The sequence below is a fragment of the Vulpes vulpes genome, chromosome 2, assembly GCF_048418805.1.
Source record: "Vulpes vulpes isolate BD-2025 chromosome 2, VulVul3, whole genome shotgun sequence".
NCBI lineage: Eukaryota > Metazoa > Chordata > Mammalia > Carnivora > Canidae > Vulpes > Vulpes vulpes.
Window position 1 is genome coordinate 10,832,483 of NC_132781.1, and position 26,004 is coordinate 10,858,486.

Sequence of the window (26,004 nt, forward strand, 5' to 3'; positions counted from 1 at the left end):
ATACTGTCAAAATTCTGGCCACCATTTATTTTGTTCAGCTAGGCAACTTGTTTAAGCCTATCTTCCCACCTTTTCCCTTGAACGTAGCAGGTAACTCCAAGCCCTCAATGTTTTCTCGTCAGCACTTTATAGTTGGCGGTGCAACAAGTATCACTTTCCATTTGATGCTCTTTAATTATTTATTTTGTTGTCTCTCAGGATAATTGTTGATTTTTTTAAAAGATTTTATTTATTTATTCATGAGAGACACAGAGAGAGGCAGAGAGGTAGGCAGAGGGAGAAGCAGGCTTCCCGTAGGGACTCGATGTGGGACTCGATCCCAGGACCCCGGATCATGCCCTGAGCCAACGGCAGAAGCTCAACCACTGAGCCACCCAGGTGTCCCTAATTGTTGATTTCTTTACCTTTATTTTTAAACCGGCAAAGCTGGGGTTCTTGCTAAGCAAGAATACCAGGCACTGGATACATACTGTGGGTTGGTTGAGTTTTTTAAATATCAAATTTGGTTAGGTATTCTTTACATATTAATCTCCTTGACTAATTTTCCTGTAATAAAACTGAAACTATCATAAACAATTTTAAACTACCTTTATTTTTTTAAAAAGATTATTTATTTATTTACTTGAGAGAGAGCAGAGAGAGCATGTGAGTTGCGTGGGGGACCAGAGGGAGAGGAAGAAGCAGACTCTCCACCGAGCAGGGAGCCCGATGTAGGGCTCCATCCCAGGACTCTGAGATCATGACCTGAACAGAAGGCGGATGCACAACTCATTGAACCACCCAAGTGCCCCTAAAACTACCTTTCAAAGTCGTTTTCACCTCCAACCTTCCACTGATCATTAATTCATCATTTCCCTAAGCTATTTAATAACAATCTGAGCCACATTTGAGATGATAGTTTGGAATTCTATTGCTGAAGACGCCAAGATTGTCTTTCTACGTTGTCACTCAAGGCTGTGTTTCTTTATTTGTCTGGCCTTATTCTAGAAAAAGATTCTAATTTGAAACTCTTCTAAATTATACCTAACTTAAACCCTGAATTTAGAAACCACATCCCTTCTCTTGGCACTTTCTTTTTAACTTGGAGAAATGGTAAATGTTTAAAAACAAGAAATTATAAAGAGGGCTTAATAGTAATAATTTAAAACTGGTATATCTCATTTTCAGTGTATCGATGATCATGTAAGATAATGTCCTAATGTGACATCAGGAAAAGGGTAGCAAGCGTAAGTTTCTTTTTCTACATTAAATACTGTCAAAATTCTGGCCACCATTTATTTTGTTCAGCTAGGCAACTTGTTTAAGTCTCAGTCTATGACTTCTATGATCTATGTATTCCCATGTGATTTATCTGTCTAAAAATCTATTAATGAGATATGGGGATTCGAGTTGCCGTCATGACAACCAAGCAGTTTGGCTTGTTTGCTATTTCCTAGATACAGAGGCTCAGAAAGGAACATCTTCCCTGCAGCTGCTTTAGTACTGGGACCTGGTAACTATGGAAATTTAGATTGAGATTTATGTGGCTAAATTGTTTACAAGGTACACAAAAACTGATAAATAGCTGGCTCAGAGGCACAGTGAAATATGTTATGGTCAATATATTTTTCCGTAACAGTCTTTTTATTTAAATGTCTTAGTGTTCTCTCTATATAATTCCCCAAACCATATCATATCGTTTTATGATCCATCCTATAGGAAGAATTTAGTATCTTCTCTTCCTTGTGTTAGGTAGATTTTGTTGAGTGAGTGGTGATATCTTGTGGGGATGATACTGACAATAATATTTGCATACTCTTGTACATGTGCTTTTTCATCCTTAGTTATCAACAACATGTACCACACACACAGCATGATGCAGAAGACCTGGAAATTCAAACTGATATAAGAAAAAAACTCTTGATCCTAGAGATTTGCAGTTTAATTGAAGAGACTGTACCTAAGTAAAATGATGTGAACATGATGAGAACATGTGTGCAGTTGCAATGAAAGTGGGATCATTCTGTTGGGTGGAGGGGACGAGTTTCAGAGAACTGGGTTTTGGTCTTGAAACAAGAGTAGAAGCACCAGCAGACAGAATGAATAACGGAGAATCTTATAAGAAATAAGCTTAGGAAGCAAATGCCTTGCATAGTCATAGAAAAGATTGAGGAGACTTCTTGAAATCAGAGCAGGTTGAGGCCAATAGTGAGAAGTACAACTGCAGCATTGTGAGGTGATTATGTGTTTCAGTTACACATTTTTGCCAAGTTTATTTATCTTTGACCTCCATCCATGTACTTGCCCACAAATCCCAGGCCATTGGAAATTCATTCTTTTGAATTTGTAACATGTCCTAGATATTTCAAAAGAGAAAAAATACATGGTTGAATAGTTTTTATTACCTGCCTGCTTCAGTTTTCCTGCATAGTTTCTAGGACATTCTATTTCCCCCTCGCTGCACATCCACTGCCAGATTTTAATCATTACGGATTCTGCTAAACCTCTTTGAATTTCTCACTTAATCCATATTCGGTAGGATAAATAAAACCCGATACCTTGATTTTTCTTTTCTTTTCTTTTCTTTTCTTTTTTTTTTTTGTAGAATTTAGCAGTGACAGTTGGAGAGATTTGGTTTATATTTGAGAAGCAGAAAAACAAAGATATGTAAAAATACATGATGTACACAGGATTAACGGAATTTTTAAAAAAGTCTTCAAACAGTTAAATTCCCCAAAGTAAAGAACTGTGCAGGAAATGTGACCATACAGACATCTGGAGAGGAAAATCTGTAACGCTAACTTTGAGCTTTTCTTTCCTTTATAATAACTCCTGGCTACCATTTAGGTCACTTTGGGCAATAAAATTCAAAACATCGGTTTATATTTTTAGCAAAAATAAGTGCGGTTTAGAATCTGCCACAGATGCCTGTGTGTCAGGCCACTTGGAAAATTCAGGATCCGCCACATTCCCAGGCTCTCCTGGGGACACTTCAGAAGCTAAAAGCATCCTCAGCATCCAGATGTCTCAGGTCGGTGTCTGATGCGGAAGCGAGGTAGCAGGTGGGGGACAATGAGGACGCTGCAACCCAGGCGCTGCAGGGGCAGCGGAGAGGATCTAAATGCAGTCCCGGGAGAGGACCGCTCAAAGCCCGGCCAACGGGCAAGAAAGGGTTCCTAAAACTAGGCGCCACGGAGAGGCGGGTCACGGTCACACGCTAGGAGGCCGCAGCGTGGACTCAAGCCCGAGCCCCTGACTTCAGGCCGGTAGTTTTTGCCTGTGCCTCCGGGGAGAGCATGCGACGCCGGGCTCCAGGGCCTGGCTGGGGTACGGGCACCCCGGCTCTGCGGCTGGGCGCGCGCGGGAGGGGGGCGGCCTCAGCGCGCCCCCGCTAGCCCCGCCCCTCGGAGCCCCGCCCCCTCGGAGCCCCGCCCCCTCGTAGCCCCGCCCCCGGAGCTCCGCCCCCAGGTGCGCCGGCCTCGCGGGCGCGTGGGCCCCTCAGCCTGCGCCGGGCGCGCGCGCGTCCCCAGCGCCCCGCCCCTCGGAGCCCCGCCCCCCGGAGCTCCGCCCCCAGGTGCGCCGGCCTCGCGGGCGCGTGGGCCTCTCAGCGTGCGCCGGGAGCGCGCGCGTCCCCAGCGCCCCGCCCCCCGGAGCCCCGCCCCCAGGTGCGCCGGCCCCGCGGGCGCGTGGGCCCCTCAGCCTGCGCCGGGCGCGCGCTCGTCCCCAGCGCCCCGCCCCCCGGAGCCCCGCCCCCCGGAGCCCCGCCCCCAGGTGCGTGCGGCAGGGGGCGGAGCGCGGCCCCGGACGCTGCGCGCTCCCCGGGCAGGCGCTGCGGCTCTGGGGCGCCCCGGGCCGGCCGGCGGGGGCGCGCACGCGCGGGGCCGCGCCCTCTCACACACACACGCACACTCTCGGGTCGCCGAGCTCCGTCACCCGCGCGGAGCGTCTCCCCAGGCGGAGCGCGTCCCGGCCTGATCGCGCTGCGGCTCGGCCCTGAGGTGATCCCGGAGGGGGCGGGGGTTGGAGGGCAGCGGCGCCCTCCCTGCGGGCGGGGGGCGGGGGGGCGGGGGCGCGGCCGGCGGCGGGGCGGGGGTCGCGCGCGGGCGGCCTCGCGGGGCGGGCGGGGCTGTGCGAGGACGTTTCCCTCCGGGCGCCCCCGCCCCCCCCCCGAGCTCGGGTCGCTGCCCGGGGCGCTCTTCCCTGCGTGTGAGGAGAGTTGGGGTGACAGGAGGGCGCGCGGGTCTCGCCGCACACGGTTTGAGGGGAAATGCCCCGATTCCTCAAGCGCGGGGAAGAGCTGGGGCGTGAAACAGCTTAGCGCGTCCCCGAAAGCGGGTCCGGCAGCGGGGAGTCCGGTCCGGGGTCCGGGGTCCGGGGTCCGGGGTCCGGGGTCCGGGCTGGGCGGGGGGCGCTGCTGTGCCCCGAGCTAACGTGTCGTGTTTGTTCCTGAGAGACGCCGGCGGCCGTGGAAGCGGGCTCCCCGGGGCGCGTGTGGCGCGGGCCTCGTCCCGGCCGCGGGGTCACGCCCTGAGCCCCCGCCCCCCAAGTGCCCTAACGTGCGCCTTTTGGAACAGATGAAGCCTGAAAGGATGTAGGTGGACACGTGCGTCTGGGGAGGACGTTCCGAAGGGCCGGGCGGGGAGGCGAGATGTGCTGCCCCCCCCCGCCCCCCCGGGATCACCTCTGAGCCGGGCGCCCAGGTACCTCACCTGATCCTGACGCTGCCACCCGGTGAGCTCGGGCGCAGGTGGAAAATGGGTCACGGAGAGACCAAGGCACCTACGAGGGTCTCAACTAACAAAAAGGCGGGATGGGGATTCCAGCCCAGGGATGCCTGGCCGACTCTCCATTCTGCTGCTGGCTTTACCCGCAGCCGTATTTTTTTTTTTTTTTTAAGATTTTATTTATTCATGAGAGACACTGAGAGAGAGAGAGAGAGAGAGAGAGGCAGAGACACAGGCAGAGGGAGAAGCAGGCTCCATGCAGGGAGCCCGATGTGGGACTCGATTCGAGGTCCTGGGATCACGCCCTGGGCCGAAGGCAGATGCTCAACCGCTGAGCACCCCCCCCCCCCCCCCGCCCCCAGGGCTTCTCTCCGCTGCCGTGTCTGCCCAGGAGAGCGTTAGAAGGGGTATCTTGAGAGAATATAGGCAGTTCAGGCTCCTGGGATTGTTTGGGTTGAGATCAAACTGAAAAAGGCAGTAATCCCTGACTATGTGCTTCTTGGAGTCTGTTTCCACCCCCCCCTTTTTTTTTTAATTTTTATTTATTTATGATAGTCACACAGAGAGAGAGAGAGAGAGAGAGGGGCAGAGAGACAGAGGGAGCACCGGGAGCCCGATGTGGGACTCGATCCGGGGTCTCCAGGATCGCGCCCTGGGCCAAAGGCAGGCGCCAAACCGCTGCGCCACCCAGGGATCCCTCTGTTTCCCTTTAAACAGGGTTTGGGATAAGGAATTCTTAACAGTCAGGGTCAGAGCAGCTTTATTCACATTTTACGTGTTTGTCTGAATGTCTCTTGTATTCTAGATACCGTGTGGGAAGAGTACCAAGAAAAATACAGTTTTGATCATCTCTGCCCGTGGGTTAGTGGAGAGGATGATCATATAAAATAATTTTGTTGATAGTCTACTAAATCATAATCTTTGCCAGCACCCGAATTAATTCGATTAAAATGGTGATAAGCTCAAGCTTTTAGGAACCTATTCTATGTAAGAAAAGGGATGGGATGCCTGGTTATGTGGGTACCATTGCACTGTTTTCCCATTCAACAACAACAAAATGGTCCTAAAATTCAGGTTAAATCATGTTGACGGTATTTTTTTTATTATTACATTACTTTCAGTAGATTTTAAAACATAAGAAGAGAGTATTTATGATTTACCCTGTTAAGCTAAATTTTAAAGGGCTTTGATTACTTAAGAAACTGGTGAAGTAATTTGGCAGGACTTTCTTTCAAGTCATCAGCCAAATATATTCTTTTTTTTAAATATATTTTTAAAAGATGTTATTTATTTATTCATGAGAGACACAGAGAGAGAGAGAGAGGCAGAGACACAGGCAGAGGGAGAAGCAGGCTCCTCGCAGGGAGCCCAGGGTGGGACCTGATCCCGGGAGCTCGGGATCACGGCCTGAGCCGAAGGCAGACATTCAACCGCTGAGCCACCCAGGTGTCCCAGCCAAATATATTCTTAACCTCTTCTTCCAAAAAATAAACTTTAAGTACCAGATTTTGTTGAAAGCTTTTATGGTTCAGAGTTTTAGCAAAAACGGTCATCAGGTTACCCAGATGGTATATTGTTAAAATATTAGGCATAATTGTAGGTAGAGAGATAAGAAGGATAGTGGGACATTTGGAAATTTCTTCTGATTGCTTCAGTTTTTTCAGTGAAGTAGGAATCCAAGGTTTTCATTTGAGTGTGCTGTTGCTGGTAGCAGTGGGTCGAGGTTTGGGGATTGGGAGAATGAATGGACAAATGAACTATATGATTGCCAGGCAATTAAACAATTATTCTTAGGGTATGAAAAACAAGGTAGAGGAAATACAGGGTGCTGTATATAGGTGCACAAAGTAAAGTGTCTAATCAAATTTTGCCTACTAGATATTTTACAACCCATCTCCAGTGCCTGTCTTTACAGTGTCATCTAGAACATACATCTGCCCCCTTTGCCCCAGTTCACTTTGCCCATGCCTCAGCCCCTTTTAGGATTCTAGCTTTCCCATTCTTTTCTCTCTGCCTGAAATTTACATTCCATTTTTCCTCCAGTTGAACTTAACTACATTATATTAAATTTTATCTATCTGCAAAGTCATCGTCTATTTTTTCCCCATTATGTTGGATGTATAAATTTCTTAGTGAATGTTAAAATGAATGTGCCACTTTTCTTCCTTCTCCCTCCTTTAATCTATAACGGGGCTCAGCAAACTTTCTGTAAAGAGCCAGGTAGCAAATATTTTAGGTTTTGTGGACCATATGGTCTCTGTATCAATTAACTCTGCCATTGTAGCACAAAAGCAGTCATGGACAATACAGTCCTGAGTGAGCACAGCTATGTTCGAATAGCACTTTATTTATATCATGAAATTTGAATTTTATGTAATTTTTACATGTCACAAATAGTCTTTGATCCCCCTTTCCCACAGCCATTTAATAATGTGAAAAACACTTTTAACTCATGGGCTGTACAAAACAGGCTCCACCCTGGACTTAGCTCCTACCTCCTTCATGGTAGTTGGCAGACCTTTCATCTATAAGGACTCTAAGGAAAAAAAAAAAAAAAAAAAAAAATATATATATATATATATATATATATATATATATATATATGGACTCTTAGCAAACTCTGGTGAAGGAATTTGCAGTAAGAGGATATTGATTATATTACCATTGGTGATGGAGAAGCAAAGATAAAGCAGTCTTTTTGGTTAAGGATCTCATGGTCAAGTCCAAGGTTAAGATGTAAAATAATGATGAAGACACAGTATTAAAACTGCAGTTATTTATTGGATATGGATGTGATATCCATAAGAAAATAGTGATAATCATCTCTGCTTGGAGGACTAGGAGTAACCTCTGACACTTATCTGTTAGAGATAGGGAACATTTTCAGTAAAGAGCCTTTCCAAAAATCTTAGAAGCTTGCTAAAAAGGTGACAGACCACATCTCTTACTAGGATGACTCAGTTTCTATATTTTATAGGATATAATCTTGATTCATTTCTCTCAGAAGTAAAACTAATACATTTCAAATAATTTCTAACTATTTCTAACAGTCATGAACATTTTTTATTGCTTTGAGAAGGGTAGAATATATTTCACAGTGGGTATAATGTAATCAATATTTTTAAAATAAACTAATGAATATTTGATATTGAATACTGGATTATATCACTTTTAGTCTTTAAGTCAATTATCAATACCTTAGAAGAGAGAGATGGGCTTTAGTTGGCTTTGAATTTTCTTGCAATTTATAGATTATGTATTGTTTTTATCTAGGCAAGTTAAATATTTGATTAAACCTTCAGTGATACTGGATGTTTAAAACTTACCTAATTATTATTTAAAAGCTCTGCAACGGGCAGCCCCAGTGGCGCCACTGGCAACCCAAGGCATGATCTTAGAGTCCTGGGATCAAGTCCCACATCAGGCTCCCTGCATGGAGCCTGTTTCTCCCTCTGCCTGTGTCTCTGCCTCTGTCTCTCCTTGTGTGTCTATCATGAATAAATAAAATAAAATCTTTAAAATAAATAAATAAAAGCTCCAACCTTAATGCATTCCCCAGGTATGCTATGGAGCAACGGAAAGTAACTTTTAAAATGTTTAAATAGGGGGGATCCCTGGGTGGCGCAGCGGTTTGGCGCCTGCCTTTGGCCCAGGGCGCGATCCTGGAGACCCGGGATCGAATCCCACATCAGGCTCCCGGTGCATGGAGCCTGCTTCTCCCTCCGCCTGTGTCTCTGCCTCTCTCTCTCTCTCTGTGACTATCATAAATAAATAAGAAATTAAAAAAAAAATTAAAATGTTTAAATAGGGATCCCTGGGTGGCGCAGCGGTTTGGCGCCTGCCTTTGGCCCAGGGCGCGATCCTGGAGACCCGGGATCGAATCCCACGTCGGGCTCCCGGTGCATGGAGCCTGCTTCTCCCTCTGCCTGTGTCTCTGCCTCTCTCTCTCTCTCTCTGTGACTATCATAAATAAATAAAAAAATAAAATAAAATAAAATGTTTAAATATAATTGTATACTCTTATTTCTGTGTTGTAGTCACTGTTTTTAGTAGTGAAGAATTGGCTTTGTTAGATAGTGTTAAAGATACTAGACTGTTAAGTCTTTGTCTTGGAAATATATCAGGTATTATGTTTTCCAAAACATGTGATTTGTTAAAAACATGCCAGTGGAAGTTTTATTGTATTTCAGTTGTTAGCTTGTGCTTTCAAGTATCGTCTTCTAGTATATGCTGCAAAAGAGAAAGTCCTATGTGTTGTCTACTCACAAAGCTCCTTTTGATGTTATGTGGTCCTCTCCACCATTTCCAGCTCTGCCATGGCTTTCATGAACTCCATCACTAGTGAGTGAACTCTTTAGGTGTTTGTGTGATCCTCTTCCCACTTACTGTGTCAAATGTGGGGCTGGCTAAACATCCTTTCTTGCCTTTTCCTTTTTATTCTTTTGAGTGCCTTTATAGAGCTATAAAGTTTGAGATAATTAATGAGAATTATAGTGCAAAAAGAAGACATTTAGGGCAGCCCTGGTGGCTTAGCGGTTTAGTGCTGCCTTCAGCCCAGGGCGTGATCCTGGAGCCCCGGGATCGAGTCCCACCATCAGGCTTCCTGCATGGAGCCTGCTTCTCCCTCTGCCTGTGTCTCTGCCTCTCTCATGAATAAGTAAATCTTAAAAAAAAAAAAAAAAAAAAAAGACATTTTGAGCCTTCTGCTAAATAGGGCTTTTCTTATGGCTCAAGAGAAGGCACCTGATAAGTTAACTCTTCACATATCTCCCCTTGCTGGCCACACCTCATTTCTAACTTTGCAGCCTTGTTTTCAGTTGCACGTTTCTGTCAAAGCATCACTTTCATATCACCTCTGCTTAAACCACCCTTCTTTCAGGAAACCTCATTCACCTACCTGTAGGAGTTGGTCTCATTTCAGATACATCTTTATCTTTGGCTTCAGTATAGAAAGTGCTCCTTTCCCACATCTTTCCTGCACTCTAATTTCCCATTCAAAACTCTGCAGAAGAGTGGAGAATGAGGGTGAGAAGAAGGGACTTTTGTGATTACCCTACCAGGATGAGTCACAGGCACCCCTTTCTTATTCTTTCTTTTTTGTTTCTCTCTTCTTCCCAAAAGGCAGATATTCGCAGAGCCAATATGGTTTGGGCACTGGAAGAGGAAGCAAAATATTTTCCTAAACACCCATAATTTGCAAGGAATCTTTTACAGTAGAGTTAGTACCTCGCATTATTATGCAGAGCAGACATTGCCTGATTTATCCCCATGGCCCATTTCATTTGGGCCTGCTTGGAAACTGTGGTTGTGGGGATAAGGAGGACAAATAGGTTCACTGTTGTGTCTGTTTACAAAAACCCGTCCTTAGCTTTGAAAGTACTGTTCAGATGAACATTAAGCTAAAAAGTTTATGAAAAAATCAATGTTAAGAATGTTTCATTTTTTAAAACAGCTAACCCGGTTGTTTCATGTCACGAAGGAAACAGCCAATTGGATTTTCTTTTTTTAAGATGTTTTAATAAGTTGCATAAATAGAGGGTCAAGGTTACTGAAATTTAACATTTTCACATGATTAGACTAGAGCTTGTGAACATAAGAAACATTACTTTGTTTAGGTCAGTGTCATGAGCACTCTCTAAAGGTGCACACACAAGTTGGGTCTTTCCACAATGTCTGCTTTAGTCAGTCATAAAGCAAGGTTAACGTTACATAAAGTGGTTACAGGATCCCACACTCAGTGACATTTTACCATGTGATTAACTTGGCTTCTTACTCAGAGCACAAAGCAGAACATAAGACAATTCACAGAGGGTAGGAAGTTAACAAAGAACCAAACATGAAGTCAGTATGTAGGCTCACAGTTGAGATAAGGCATTGGTCCTCTCTGGGTCAACTCTCTGCACTTAATGCTTACTGTGTTTGAGCATTGAAGGTTCTTGATTCCATTTGGAGATCGGTCGGACAGAACCTTTGGTAACAGCTGCCTTTTTAAGTGGTCAGACGTAAGGGGTCATCTGAAGAATTTGACAGTTTGCTGCAAAAATCCTCCCTTTTTAAAGGGATTTAATCATTCTTGGGTCTTCACAGACCTCCTCTGCTTCTGCTTGTTAGCAGTTCTGGAGTGTTGTCAGTGAGTGCTGATCTTGGTGATACCCCGTAGCTGCAGTCAGTACCCTTAATTGATCATGATATTGTTTGACACAGGCCCTTGCATGACATAAGTGACTCCATCTTGCTTTCTACGGTTAGTCATGTGATCCATTTATATGATTTCTTAACACATTTCTTAATCGTTTTTGGCTTTTCTCACTTTTACCATTCATCCATTCTGGGAGATTTCTTCAGTGCTCTTTCTCACTGATTTGTTTGTGGGGCTGTTCGCCCCATCTACTGAGAATTTTTTTCTATGAGTCTGTTTCATTTCCAGGTTCTATAGGTAGGTTTTTCTTAATTGCTTTGCTTTTGTTTCATGAATATGATATTCTTTGTTGTCCTTTTGAAGATATTAGTTATACTGATTTTATATACAATAGGTCTCAAAGTGTATAATTACTTGCCATAACAGACACCATTTTCATATATTAATTTTTATTTACACATATTCTTTTAGTCATTCTAGTAAGCCAAGCAAGTGAATACTATTATTATTTCATTGACAAATGAGAAAACATAGAAAAATTAAATAACTTGCTCAAAGTCTCAAAACTAGTAAGTGGCAGAGGCTGGATTCGTGTTTAATTGGTTTACCTCCAGAGGTCACAACTTATATTAACATTATTAGTTTTTGGGGTTGTTGACTTTGGTGTCTCCTCCTGGTATTTGTTTTGGTGTGAATGTTTACTGATTCCAGTTTCTTTCGGCATGTCTGAAGATGTTGCTTGGATTTATGATAGCCTATTGTTTTTTCACTGTGTGTGCTGGGGTGGAGAATAGTGCCAGCCTGCTGAAAATCAGCAGCCATCTACAGGCTTTCACTGCCTCTCAGTTTAAATACAGACACCTATTCTTCCAGACGTAGATGAAGAGGTTAACTTGGGATTTTACCTGGTAAGTTAACCTCTTCTTAAAAAAGGTATTATTTTAATTCAAAATATAAATATTTTTAAAGTATCAAATATAGATGCAGTATTTCTTTTTTGTGAATATTAAAACAGCTGCTAGCTCCATTTATGTTTGTGTTGATTTTGAATCCTTTTTGGCGGAGATGGGTGACATGATGATGGATCAACTCAGCCTCAGATTGATGAGATTATCTAGCCAACAAGTAGGAAGTATTCTATGAGAGACCTGGATAAAATGCAATATAGGACCATCTGACTAAGGAAAAGGATGAAGACAGAAAAATCTGCCTAAAGAATAGGGAGCTTAGGAGCAGAAGGAAAACAGCATGAAAGCATCTTTTGCTTATGAAGGGATTTTGTGCTTTGGAGGAAAGGACATGAAACAGAATTGAATGGACACCAAAGTGACTTCTTTGATTAGTCACGGTGTGTTATCTTCTATAGAAACATTTCCCTATTAATACTATTTTAAAGCAACTTAAAGAATTTAGTGGTTCTTAACTTTTTTATCTGCCCCTAGGCATTCCAAATGGTATCAGTGGAATTTTTTACTTAGTAGGGAGGGGAGTGAACAGGTTTTTAACATTCCCCTTACTGTGCTTACTTTGAAAATCACTGTTGTTCTTAATGAATACTCTAACCATGGAGTTAAGAACACATTATACTGATATATTAGTTAAGTGTTTTTAGTTGTGAGAAACAGAATCTGATTCTCACTAGCTTATGTGAAAATAAAATATATTGAGTGGATAAAGGGCATTTCACATAATCTAAGGAAGAAAAACCAAGTTTTGGGCACAGGAGATAACCTACTATAGGGGAAAGCTTAGGACCAAGAGTGCATGAACTTTTTTTTCTTAAAGTAAGCTCTATGCCCAACATGGAGCTCAAATTCAGACTGGCTTGCTCTTCCCACTGAGCAACCAGGCACCCCTGAGTTTACTTTCTTAAATGTTTCCATTAATGAACTGTTGACATGACTCCCAGTCTCCTGATCTCTTGGTTAAAAATTTCATACTACCAGGAGAAAATTTAATTGATATAAATCAGGGGTAGCCTTAGAGGTGGTGGTAGGTGGTGATGACAATGGTTTGTCTGTCTCTTGCCATGGTGAGAGGGTGGAGGGTGATGTTTTTGGAATAGTGTTGGGATCCAGAACCAACAGCCAAGAAAGAACTCTAGAGATGTCTTTGGTGCAAAAAGATGGTTTTATCAAAGTATAGGGATAAGACCTGAGGGCAGGAAGAGCTGCTGCTTTTGGGATTGTGAGGGGAATATACTTTGGGGTTGGGGAAGTAAAGATGGGGAAGATTCAGAAGGATTTTCACATGCTAAAGAAGACTCACAGAATGGTGGAGGCCTGGCTATTAACTGAGATAGTTTTTCCCCTCTAGTATGGCATTAAGGTTAAGACAGTTGGGAGCTTCCTGGAGGAACTTATGCTCTGCCTGAGCCTCAAGTTATTTGTCAGTGGGCTGTGGGTTATGAGGACATTTAATTTTATCTGCACTTCACTCTGCCTTTGTTTACCATATCAGAGGTTAAAAGTAAATTTTGCTGTAAAAAGCCCTGACTAGTGGTGGAGTGGGTACAAGTATTGATGAACTTTGAATAAGCCTGTTAAACATAAAACCCTGAGTTCAGGAAGTAGTTCTCAAGGAGGAAGAACATTTATGAGTCCATAAGCACCTTTATGAGGGGCCTATTTTCTGAAAATGAAGACTTAAGCATGCAGCATTCAATTTGAATGAATAATTTATTGGTACCCACTAAATCAATGTGTTTGGGCAGATAATGAGAATGTTCTTGCTGTACTGGTTAATGTTTCTCTTGTGTTGTAGTAAATCATCCTTGAATGAGTGTAATTTTTCTTTTTTCTTTGTTCCTTTTTGGCCTAGAGATGATTATCATCAGTTCTTTACAGAATCTGATATAATATGAATGAGGCTGTTGGGAGAATTTATTTTCAACGTATCTTCCATTCTTGACTGCTTTATTAGTTCTGCTGTTTTTAATTTACTTATTTAATATATTTTACAGTATGTCTAATTGTGTAATTAAAATTTATTTTTTATTTTTTATTTTTAAGTAACCTCTATACCTAGCATGGGCTTGAACTACCAATCTTGAGATCAAGAGTTGCATGACTGAGCAACTGTGTTTTTCTGACTGAGCCAGCCAGGTGCTGCTATAATTTTTTTAGTACATAAGTAACACATATTAATAGGAGAATTGATAAAATAGAAAACAAGCACGGAGAAAGTAAAAGTTGTCTATAATTCTGTTGTTTAAAGAAATCTCTCTTTGTGCACATAAAGAGGATACTTATTTAATCCAAACTTAATTTATACTTACTTTTGGGTAAGACAAGCTGCTTCTTAAAAGTTGCCTGCTTTGTGTATATATATATATATATGTATATATATATATATATATATATATATATATATATATATATAATAGCCAGATTGGAATGGATTGTTCTTGTTCTGGAGGGAAGTCACGCCAGTGACCCTCATCAAATAGGTTTATATACAAGGCAACAATTAATGTTTTAGAAGATGGCCTAACAGGACTTTTTTGTTTGCTTGCTTGCTTTTAAGATTTTATTTATTTATTTATTCATGAGAGACAGAGAAAGAGAGGCAGAGACATAGGCAGAGGGAGAAGCAGGCTTCCTGTGGAGAGCCTTATGAGGGACTCTCTATCCAGTACCTGGGGATCATGAACTGAACTGAAGGCAGATGCTCAACCACTAACCCACTCAGGCTCCCTTGTTTTTTTTTTTTTTTTAATTTTTATTTAATTATGATAGTCACACACACACACAGAGAGAGAGAGAGAGAGAGAGAGAGAGAGACAGGCAGAGACACAGGCAGAGGGAGAAACAGGCTCCATGCACCGGGAGCCCGACGTGGGATTCGATCCCGGGTCTCCAGGATCGCGCCCTGGGCCAAAGGCAAGTGCTAAACCGCTGCGCCACCCAGGGATCCCTCCCTTGTTTTTTTCAAGCTGCCCTCTCAATACCCTTTGGTGTGTAGAGTCTAGATTACAGAGATAAGCAAACTGGAATAAAGACCACAGAGATTGCAGTTTAGACTCTGGCCACTTCTATTGAGTTTAATATAACCTCTGAAAAATTGAGATAGCTCCAGCAGAGGTCCACCGGCCGAAAGAGGTCCAAGAACCTTCAAGGGTAAAGATAGTCTTGATAAGGGATACTGGACCTGTGACGATGATTTAGGGCATACTATTTTTGTTTTTGTTTTAAGATTTTATTTATTTGAGAAAGAACATGAGTTAAAGGAGGGACGGAGGGGCAAGTAGACTCTCCATTGAGCAAGGAGCCAGCCTTGGAGCGCAGTCTGGAGATCCTGACCTGAGCTGAATTCAGACACTTAACCAACTGAGCCACCCAGGTGCCCCTACATCATACTGTTAAAAAAAAAAAAAAGTGAAATTTGTTTCCTTCACTTCAAAGTAAAATTACCCTTACTCCTTAAGCAGTTTTTCTCTATCCTCTCCTTAGTCTGAGCAAGCACTAGCCTCCATTTCATTTCTATGGCTTTATATATTCTGGAAATTTCATATAAATAGAATCACATAATATTTGATCTTTGCGTCTGGCTTCTTTCATTAAGCATAATGATTTGGAGTTTCATCCTTATAGCATATATCAGTACTTTATGCATTTTTATGGCTGAATAATATTTAATTCTGTGTGCGTGTGTGTATGTTGCAATTTGTTTATCTATTCATCTGTTTATGGACATTTGGACTGTTTCTACCTTTGGCAATTATGAATAGTGCTGCAATGAACCTGCCTGAGGAGACACTTGTTTGATTCCCTGGTTTCAGTTTTTTGGTGTATATACCTAGAAGTGTTCTTTTGGGTGTGTGTGTGTGTGTGTGTGTGTGTGTGTGTATGGAATAGTGGGGCGATATGGTAATTCTGTGCTTAACTTTTTGGGGAGCCAGCAAACTTTTTAGCCCCTGAACCAGCACTCCCACCAGCTGTGTAGGAGTTTTCTAGTTTTGCCATAGAATTTCTTATGAGAAATCTGCTCTCATTCAAGTCATTCATTATTCCTGTATAGGTAATGCGTGGTTGTTCTGTGAGTGCTTTCAAGATTTTTTAGTCTTTAATTTTTAATGGTTTGATTATGATGTGTATGGATATGGATTTCCTCTGATTGATACTGTTTGGGATTCATTAAGCTTCTTGGAACTTGTAGATTTTTTATCTCTTGCCCAAAATATTTTTTTTATCACTAACAGTCTTTCTTCTCTCCTTTCTGGAACTCTGATAAGGAATGTTAGACCTTTGTTATTGTCCATCGTTCTCTTAGGCACTGGTAATTTTTTTAAAAACCTGTTTTCTCTCTGTGGTCTGGATTGGGTAGCTTCTATTAGTCTGTAAAATTCACTGACTTTTTCTGTTACCTCTGTTGAGCCTATTCCATGGGTTTTTATTTGTTACTCGTTTTCTGTTCTTAAAGTTTCTATTTGGTGTTCCTTTACATCTTTTTTTTTTAAATTTTTCATTATTTTCAAGAGTGTTTGCCATTGTTTGCTGGAATACTTTTTAAGTATCTAAAGTTTTCGTCTGAATACTCCAGAGTCTGTCCTCTTGACATTGCCATCTGTTGATTTTTCTTTTCTTAATAGAGGTGATATTTTCCACAAACTTGTCTTTCTGAGTTGTTTTGGATTGAGACTGGATTTTGTTTTGATTATATGGGGAGTGTTGATACTTTCTTCTAGCATGCTGTCATCCTGGTTAGGTTCAGGTCACAGGTTTCATCCGCATTCTTTGAGCTGTGGATCTAATTTCAGTTTAGTTTTCAAAAGCCTTTTTTTTTTTTTTAAGATTTTATTTATTTATTTGAGAGAGAGAGAACGAGTGGTGGGGAGGGGCAGAGGGAGAGATAGAGAGAAAGTGAGCAGATGCCTCGCTGAGCGGGAAGCCTTGATGCAGGTCTCAATCCAGGCCCTGGAGATCATGACCTGAGCCAAAGGCAGATGCTTAACCGCCAGGTGCTGCCCCTCAGCTTAGTTTTCAAAAACCCTTGTAGAACAGTTTGGATCTGTCCTGTGTATGCCACCTGATGATTGGTCTGAATCTGGCAGTAGTCTGTCTTTTAGTTTAGTTCCTCAGGTCTTTGGTACACAGAATAGGATTAGATCCATTTGTGCCTAGCTTGGGAGTTAGTCCTGGAATTAATGAGCAACTTTATTATGTTGCTTTCCTGAGCTCTTCTTTTTATTTGCTCTCCCTTTACTACTTTCGAATTCCCTATGGCTTCTCATTTCCATCCTGCAGCTAGAATGCTAGAGTTGTTTTGCCTCATTGGACCACACACTTGGACGACTTGCATCCATCAACCATATCCAGGACCCAGGAGATAGAGGTCACCTTGGGATTTGGCCCCACCCTTTTGGAGCTATAGCTCCACTTACTGGAGAAAAAGATTTCCCTGCCTCAGAGTTTGGGCTGCATTAGGCTTTCCTTATTGCAGTCTGATGCTGTCATGTGATTGCTTGAAGATCGGGGCATAGGAGAATGTAGAAAAGAAAAAAAGGTGGGGTATTTTCTCATTCTCCCTGAGCAGAAAACTTTCCTTTCCGATGTCTCAAGCCAGAACTAGAGAGCTTTTGGGCCTTGCCTTCTCTGCCTTAATACCTACTTCCAGTGCATTCAGTTTGGGGAATACCAAAAGACACAAAGTGGTGAGCTCAGTGTTGGTTGTGGGGATTTTGAATTTTGATTCCCTCTGTTTCACATGCTACTATTTACTATTTCAGTGTTGTCAAATTGCTGTTTAATGCATTCTGTCCAGACAGGAGAGACAGCTTGGAGTATTCATCATTTTATCTAACCTGAAACCGAAACACCTGTTTTTGCTATTGAATTGCATGCATTTGACTGTGTGGTTCCAGTTTTTTTCATTTACTCTTTTAATAGACTGATCTAGAAAACATGGCTACTGCAATTAGGGAGGTGGGAGTTTGGAGACAGACCAGAACACTCCTACTGAAGAATTATCTAATCAAATGCAGGACTAAAAAAAGTAGTGTTCAGGTAAGTTAAATGACTCTTTCTTATGCCTGATTGCAGTTTTTGCACTGACATGTTCCCTTTCTAAGAGAGGATCTATTTTTCTCAGTATGTTTTTATTACAATTTTATGTCATTAGGTCTCATGTGCTTGTGAAGTAAAAACTTGTGTTAGCACAGAAAACTACCTAAATTACCTATGTAATTCTGAATGTTAAAAGTTTTAATAACCATTCCTAAATTTAGTTAATTTCTGATATCAGTGCTTAAGTTTGAGCTTTTAGATGTGCATGTTCCAGGTTTTCTGGAATGAAAGAAAAATTCCACAGATAACTTTATGGAACAGTTTTCCACAGTTTATTCCCCATGACTTCCCATCTTTTGGACTCTGGATTGAGTTACCCGAGATTACTAAAATTATGTCACATGTTTGTTCTCAACAAATATACATTACTTTGAAAGATAAAAGAAAGTAATAACTCTGCCTAACCAGTTAAAAATTTTAAAGGCTGAAAATATATTGTTCCTTTTCTGAAGCCAGCATAACAGCTAAAGAGCAAGGTGAAACAGGTTCGTCCCTATTAAAGCTGATTATTCAACTTTACAGAGAATAGTTTTAATAGTAGAAATTGAGGCATAATTAAAGCATGAGTTTTTAAATTAGATTTGAGTGAAGATATTTTTATGGTGAGCCCAGTTTGGGCTGTTTTGTAAGTTAATTTAAATAATGTTATATATAAGAAAATTATTATATTTTATATTTAGTAATCTAAGATATTTAAGTATTAGTGTTTATGTGATTTTAATTTATGTGACTTGAATTTTAAAATATTTTGGTGAAAATGTAAAGGAAAAATTGTCTAATATTCCTGTTGAGTTAGATGAGATACTTAACCCAATACTTCTTTCAGGATAGAATTGCTTTTACTTTTTGTGCTTAAGAAAGGAGACCCAAATTCCTCATGTTTTTGCTTAGTATTATATTGTTTGCATAGAAATCTTGATGATATTTGCTGCTTTTGGTATATTATATAATCATCTTGTTTGTCTCCTTTATTACAGGAAATTCTTTTTCCACTATTTTTTTTATTTTGGTTAATATTAATTAGCATGATGCATCCAAATAAGAAATATGAAGAAGTGCCTGATAGAGAACTTAATCCTATGGACAAATCTGTTCTGTCTAACTTAATACTTGGATATACTCCAGTGACTAATATTACAAGAAACATCATGCAAAAAGTTTCTACTGATCATCTTCCTGAGGGTATTGTGAGCTTATATATGGATTCTCTCTATAACAGTATTTTTTACTTGCTTTATTGAGTAAATTACATTCCTAACACTTAGAGATATGTCCCCTCACCAAAATATAGTTTAATAAAAATTACTAAAACCATTTAATCATGCTGAAGGATGTTTTGTAGGTCTTATTATTATTTTTTTAAATTTTATTTGAGAGAGAGAGAATGAGCAGGGGGGAAGAGCAGAGGGAGAGTTTGAAGCAGGCTTCCCACTGAGCAGGGAGCCCAACACGCAGTCCGATCCTAGGACCCTGGGACCATGACCCGAGCCTAAGGCAGATGCTTAACCAGCTGAGCCAACCAGGTGCCCTGTCTTAATATTTTATATTTAATTCTCAGGCCATTTATAAAATAAGCATATTTGTAAAAGGATAAAAGATTTGAAGGAATCTTTTTTTTTTATTCTGACTCATATAATAAGCTAGAGGTATAGGAGCACCTGGGTGGCTCATTGGTTGAGCACCTGCCTTTGGGCTCAGACTGTGATCCTGAGGACCTGGGATCGAATCCTGGATCAGGCTTCCTGAAGGGAGCTTGCTTCTCTCTCTGCCTTTCTGTGTCTCTCATGAATAAATAAAGAAAATCTTTAAAAAAATAAGGTAGAGGTATGAAGATTACTAAGCAATAATCATTTCAGCCTATCATGCCCATTTATGGAAGTATATGGTATAAACAGAAGTAGTGCTTAGCTTTTGGAGACTGTGACTGTGGCTAAGCACCTAAGTCTATTTTTCTCTGTTTGTACTTCTTTTAAGAATAGAGTGGGAAACAGGGGAAACAGTGTAAGTATGTGATACTAATGAGCCTAAAGTGGCTGTGAGAGAACCCAAGACAAGAATTAGAGAAAGTTTGGGGAATATAAAAAATAGTGAAAGGGAATAAAGGGGAAAGGGAAAAAAATGAGTGGGAAATATCAGAAAGGGAGACAGAACATGAGAGACTCCTAACTCTGGGAAATGAACTAGGTGTGGTAGAAAGGAAGGTGGGCTGGGGGTGGGGGTGATTGGGTGACAGGCACTGAGGGGGCACTTGAGGGGATGAGCACTGGGTGTTATTCTATATGTTGGCAAATTGAACACCAATAAAAAATAAATTATAAAAAAAAGAATTCGAGAAAGTGACAGTTTATACTATGATGATTAATGTAATGAAATACTAAATTGTTGAAAATAACAAATTAACATTTTGTCTTAGATAGTTTTAATTAACTTTGAGTATATATCATCATAGATTTGGATAATATATCACTGAATAGATGATACTTATGTAATCAGGAGCCAGATCATTTTTCCCCTGTTGGTTTCTTTCTGACTTATTACTATTTAGTATCTTATTGGTATTTGCTTGTTGGTTTATCTAAGTACAAATCGGATGGATAGCCATAAACATTTAGCATGCCAGCTCGAATTGCTGATCAGAAATGTTGAGAATGAAATTCTCAGGTAATCCTGAGTTAGAGGAAAGCATATACACCAACAGAATCCAAGTCAGTATGTATTAACTTGGATGCTAAAATAGTAGAAATATGTATATAGATTTTTTTTTAAGTTCTGTCTTTTTAACAATAGAACTGTCTGAAAGTTGAACACAAATCCATATATATGGTAGACTGGTAAGATGAACTACCACCCTATTTATTCAGCTCAATCCTTGTCCACCCTAAAGGTCTGGAAATCATGACAATTCACATTGAAATAACACTTTATAATTTATAGAGCATTTTTATGTTTGTAATTGCATTTGATCTTAACAACGAGTGTGATCAGCTAGGCATTAAGGATGAGGACACTGAAGTTCAGAGAATTAAATTGCTTATCTTTGTTCACACAGCTAATAAGTAACAGTTAAGCACATAATCCTATGTTCTCACATTTTACCACATGTTCTTAAGCTTCTGTAGTGAAGACTAGTTGCTTGTAAATAAAACTCTGAGAAAATATTAAAAAATTGGGATCATCTGATGTGAAAGGAAGTGCAGTAGAGATTAGAGTATTTTCTCCATATATCTTCTAGGAAAGGAACAAGCAATAAGTGATTGAAATGGCAATTTTTACTCAAAGGAGAGTTGTGTCTTAGTTACCAGAGAATGTATTTGGTTTCTGAGAAGAAGGATAATGGAATTTTCTTCAGAAGAAAAATTGGAAAATAAAATATCCATTCACTTATCAAGGAGTTATTTGTATGCTTTACTTTGAAATAGACAAATGAACAGCATATACTGCATAATAAACTATATGCTAAACTTTGTCATATTAATAGCTTTTGTGTTACATAGGTACATAATTTATGTACTCATATGACAGCTGAGAAAGTGTGAAATTATACTATTATTCATTATTATTTAGTATATTTTTATAATGGCTCTATTTTCTTGAAAGAATGAAACAAAAGTGCTTATAAAATATTGTATTCATCAATGTCATGTTAAATTTGGCCTGTTGTTTGACAGTAAACTTTAAATTTGTGAGTCAACTTTATTATAATATTTTACAGTCATAATTACTGAAGAATATACAAATGAAAAAGAATTGTTAGTATCCAGTCTTTCTAAGCCCAACAACTTTGTGGGTGTGGTTTTCAAAGACTTCATGTCCTATGAACTCCGTTTTTTTCCTGATATGATTCCAGTATCTTCTATTTATATGGATTCAAGAGGTAAATAGCCCTAAGTAATGTTGTAAATCAAATAAATGCATGTTTTTGCTGTTTTACTTCATATGCAAATTTTGATGTGGTCAAACACTGGCATTTCCAACTGTGTAGTGGTTTACAGAAGAAGACTGTCAGATGTAGCATACATATATGCATACACAAATATCTCCATGTAATATGAAATATAACTTACATAACATGTGTTTTAATATACTTATATATTATTTTAATTATAGTAACTGAAGGCAGAATTTTATCTTGAGTTGTATGACTTTCTGAATTGGCATTTTTTCCTCTATATAACTTTTTTTTAATATATGTATAACTGTTTTTCACATGTGGTGTGCTACATATCATTTAAATTTCAAGGTCTTGTACCAATGAACTTTATTAGTTTTATGTTGATATCATGGAAAACATCCTTCAGTGCTTAAACCTATGAAGAAATACCACTAACCACAAATGTTTACTGAGCAATGTTAAAGTCTCTTAATGATGAGTACTGAATTTGTGACTTGGTTCCAAAAAGCCCTTACGAACATTTCTTTTTCTGGGCTCTTAACCTGGACTTGTCCTGGCAACTAGAAGTGCTTTAAATCTGATTAAGTCACTGTAGAATGACTTACTTGAAACAGAAAAGTGAGTTATTTTTAAATAATCATGTTTACAGTTAATTTCTTTTTATGTAACTCTGTTATTTCAAAAATTTCAAGTAAATAATCAGGAACATGCTATTCCTTGCCTTCAAAGGGCAATTGCGCATTTTCTTGGGTCCTATGGAGATTGATTAATTATATTGCTTTAGTAACCCTCCATATGTTATCTTTAAAAGAATGCACTTAGTTGTTGTGCAAATATGTCTCACATTTTGTCCCCATAGCTGGCTGTTCAACATCGTGTGAGGCTGCTCAGTACTGGTCCTCAGGGTTCACAGTTTTACAAGCATCCATAGATGCTGCCATTATACAGGTAAATATGATGAAGGAAGTAAAATAAAGCCAAACCATATTTTAGCAATTACGCTCTAAGTCTTTACAGTTAAGATTTGGTTTGTCTGCAGTTAGATGTACTAGATATATATTACAGCTCCTAAAAGAAAAAATATAAGTCATACTTTCTGATGTAATATTTTTCAAACCCCACTTTTATTTGATGGTTTCTAAGCATGTGACTTAGCATTCCATATATCTGTATTGTATCTGTGTTGACCATAGGTAATATTTATGAAAGATCTTTATTTACAGACTTTTCCCCTTGAATAAAAATAACATGGTGCTAATAATCATTCCTAATTCCTCAATTTTATAAGTACATATATTTTTTAAAGATTTTATTTATTTATTCATGAGAAACAGAGAGAGAGAGAAGCAGAGATACAGGCAGAGGGAGAAGCAGGCTCCATGCAGGGAGCCTGAGGTGGGACTGGATCCCGGGTCTCCAGGATCACGCCCTGGGCTGAAGGCGGCGCTAAACCGCTGAGCCATCCGGGCTGCCCTAGAAGTGTGTATTTTTGTTAAGATGTATATAACTGTCTGCTTAAGATGATAATTGTTCAATTTATTTTCTTCGACAAATTATTTCATCAACATTTATACACTTCCCAACTACAGACTTAATGGTATGTTTCCAGAATGAATAAAACAAAAATGTATGCTGTGTGTGTCATGATACTGGGGTCAGTCACTTTATTTCAGGTGTGGTTTTTGAGGATTGTATTTCCAATAGGTTTGTATTACATTTAGGGGTATATTTCTCATATTTTATAGGGGGCCTCTGTCAGAATTAAATTCATTGATTGTATTTGTATTTTCCAATTCTAGCTGAAGACCAATGTTTCCTTCTGGAGGGAACTAGAATCAACTAAAGCTGTCATTATGGGAGAAACTGCTGTGGTTGAGATAGATACCTTTCCCCGAGGAGTAATTTTAATATACCTAGTTATAGCATTTTCACCTTTTGGATACTTTTTGGCCATTCATATCGTAGCAGAAAAAGAGAAGAAGTTAAAGGAGTTTTTAAAGATAATGGGACTTCATGACACTGCCTTTTGGTATGTTATTAAAAGTTTATTATTTAGTGTGATTAATAATTAAGTATAAAGATCTTCATTGTTGTAATTTGTTATTTGCTCAATCTGAGGTGCTGATCCTGTTTACCTGCAATGACTACCTTTGTCTTGGAATATGAGAGTAGGCAACAAGCTTTAGCAATAGATTGTTTTGTTTTGTTTTTTTTACCATAAGGGAAGTGGTATTTGAAAAACTCATGTTGATATTACATGTTTAAATTTTATTTTATATTTTGTCTTAATTGATGAGGTATGCTCTGTGTATTTCGGTATGTAGAATGTAAGAGATCTTGGAAAGTTAGAAATTAATTGTGTGTTACAGTCCTCCTCCAAAATCATAGCATATGAATGTTATTAAAAATGTAATTAAAATGATTAAAGTTGGGATCCCTGGATGGTGCAGCGGTTTAGCGCCTGCCTTTGGCCCGGGGTGTGATCCTGGAGACCCAGGATCGAATCCCACGTCGGGCTCCTGGTGCATGGAGCCTGCTTCTCCCTCTGCTTATGTCTCTGCCTCTCTCTCTCTCTCTCTCTGTGTGACTATCATAAATAAATAAAAATTAAAAAAATTTTTTAAAAAATAAATAAAATGATTAAAGTTTGTGAATGTGGTATATGGGATTTTTTCCCCCCTGGGGAAAACAGTTATTTATGTGAATTAAGATGAAAATATACAAAATAGTTTATAGAGAAACAAATTTGAAAAATATTTTCACAAATGAACTTTCACGTGTCAGCATTTTTATATAATGATGATTTTATAGAGGTGTGCAGTTTTATAAATAATTCTTAGTGAATTTTCCTTTTCCCATTGTGTAGTAGGAAAATTTATTTTGAACTCATTTTGGAGGAGAAGTTAATATTGTGCATATGAGTTGCTATTATAGTCCATTTTACAAAATTTTATTTTATTTAGCCCAATGTAGCAATCAATTATAACACTTTACATAATGGAGTCATTGTTGTGTAACGTATTTTCTTTGCATGTTTCTTTTCTTCTGTCATTTGGGTAGTGGTTGGTTTTTAAGATGCATTGAATTATTAAAGTGCTTTGTGAGGAAGCAGTAGTTGGAAGCATTTAGGCAGATCAATTTCTCAGTGCCTCAGTTTTGCTTCTGGAAAATGATGGAGTTGGTTTTGGTAATGTAGATATCCTTCAGTCCTATTTCAGTGCTTTTGTGGTAGCACATATTAAATCATGATCTGCTTACATTAAAAAGCAACAAATCTAAGTGCTGTAGCAATTCCATTGAACTCTGTTTTGGGAAGAAATTTTGAGTAAATATCTGGAGTCCATTGTTGATCTTGATCTTTCATTGTGTAAATGTAAAGTATGTTGTTGATAAGTGATTGTGTGATTAGTTGATTAGTGTTGTTGTAAAGTATCAAAAGCCGTCAAGAGGTTTAGTTATAGCCCAGGCCATAAGAAAGTTGTTATTAAACTCTTCGATATTTTAAGAAAATCAGAAATGTGCATTATCGAACTTTGGAGAATATTAAATTAGTCATGAATTGTTTTTAATTTGTAAACTTTTATTTGACTCTTGAAAAGATAATCACTTTTTTATCTCTTTGTCAGATTATACTTTTACCTTTAACTTAACCAATGTTGTATTTTTAATTACTTATAAGAGCATTAATTCTCAGTAAATGACTATACACAGGAAAGATAAATACACTTAACTTTAAGGATAAAATGGCTAAAAAAAACTGAAGGTTTTTTTGAAATGATTTTTAAACTGATAAAGCCTATTCATTTAACCATAAATGTGTTTATATTCTCATTTTAGGCTTTCCTGGGTTCTTCTGTATACAAGTTTGATTTTTCTTATGTCCCTTCTTATGGCAGTCATTGCTACAGCTTCTTCGTTATTCCCTCAAAGTAGCTGCGTTGTGATATTTCTACTTTTTTTCCTGTATGGGTTATCATCTGTGAGTATTTTAACTTGAAGTGGGAATAAAGAACTATCAAAATAGCTGATTAATATGACAAAGTATTATTCTTTGGTTAACTTGTAGTTGATTTATTACTAGGTTACTGGTAAATGAATTGTATGTAGCATTATTGTACTTCTGTATTTTTAAAAAAGGTACAACGTAGTCTCAAGTTTAAATTTGTTTTCATATAATATATTTCATATACAATCTCACTGAATCTT

The 26,004-nt window shown here is 39.4% G+C and overlaps 1 protein-coding gene across 1 annotated transcript in view; it reads left to right on the plus strand.

The window, feature by feature from the left end:
* Positions 1-3,797: 3,797 nt before the first annotated feature.
* Positions 3,798-26,004, plus strand: part of ABCA5 (ATP binding cassette subfamily A member 5) — a 70,205-nt gene continuing 47,998 nt past the window's right edge. Inside the window, exons 1-7 of the mRNA XM_072746734.1 lie at positions 3,798-3,977; positions 17,730-17,846; positions 18,884-19,088; positions 21,619-21,780; positions 22,658-22,746; positions 23,598-23,827; positions 25,636-25,777. Coding sequence (XP_072602835.1) covers positions 17,745-17,846; positions 18,884-19,088; positions 21,619-21,780; positions 22,658-22,746; positions 23,598-23,827; positions 25,636-25,777 — 930 coding nt within the window. The 5' untranslated portion in view covers positions 3,798-3,977; positions 17,730-17,744. The remainder of the gene's footprint in view (positions 3,978-17,729; positions 17,847-18,883; positions 19,089-21,618; positions 21,781-22,657; positions 22,747-23,597; positions 23,828-25,635; positions 25,778-26,004) is intronic.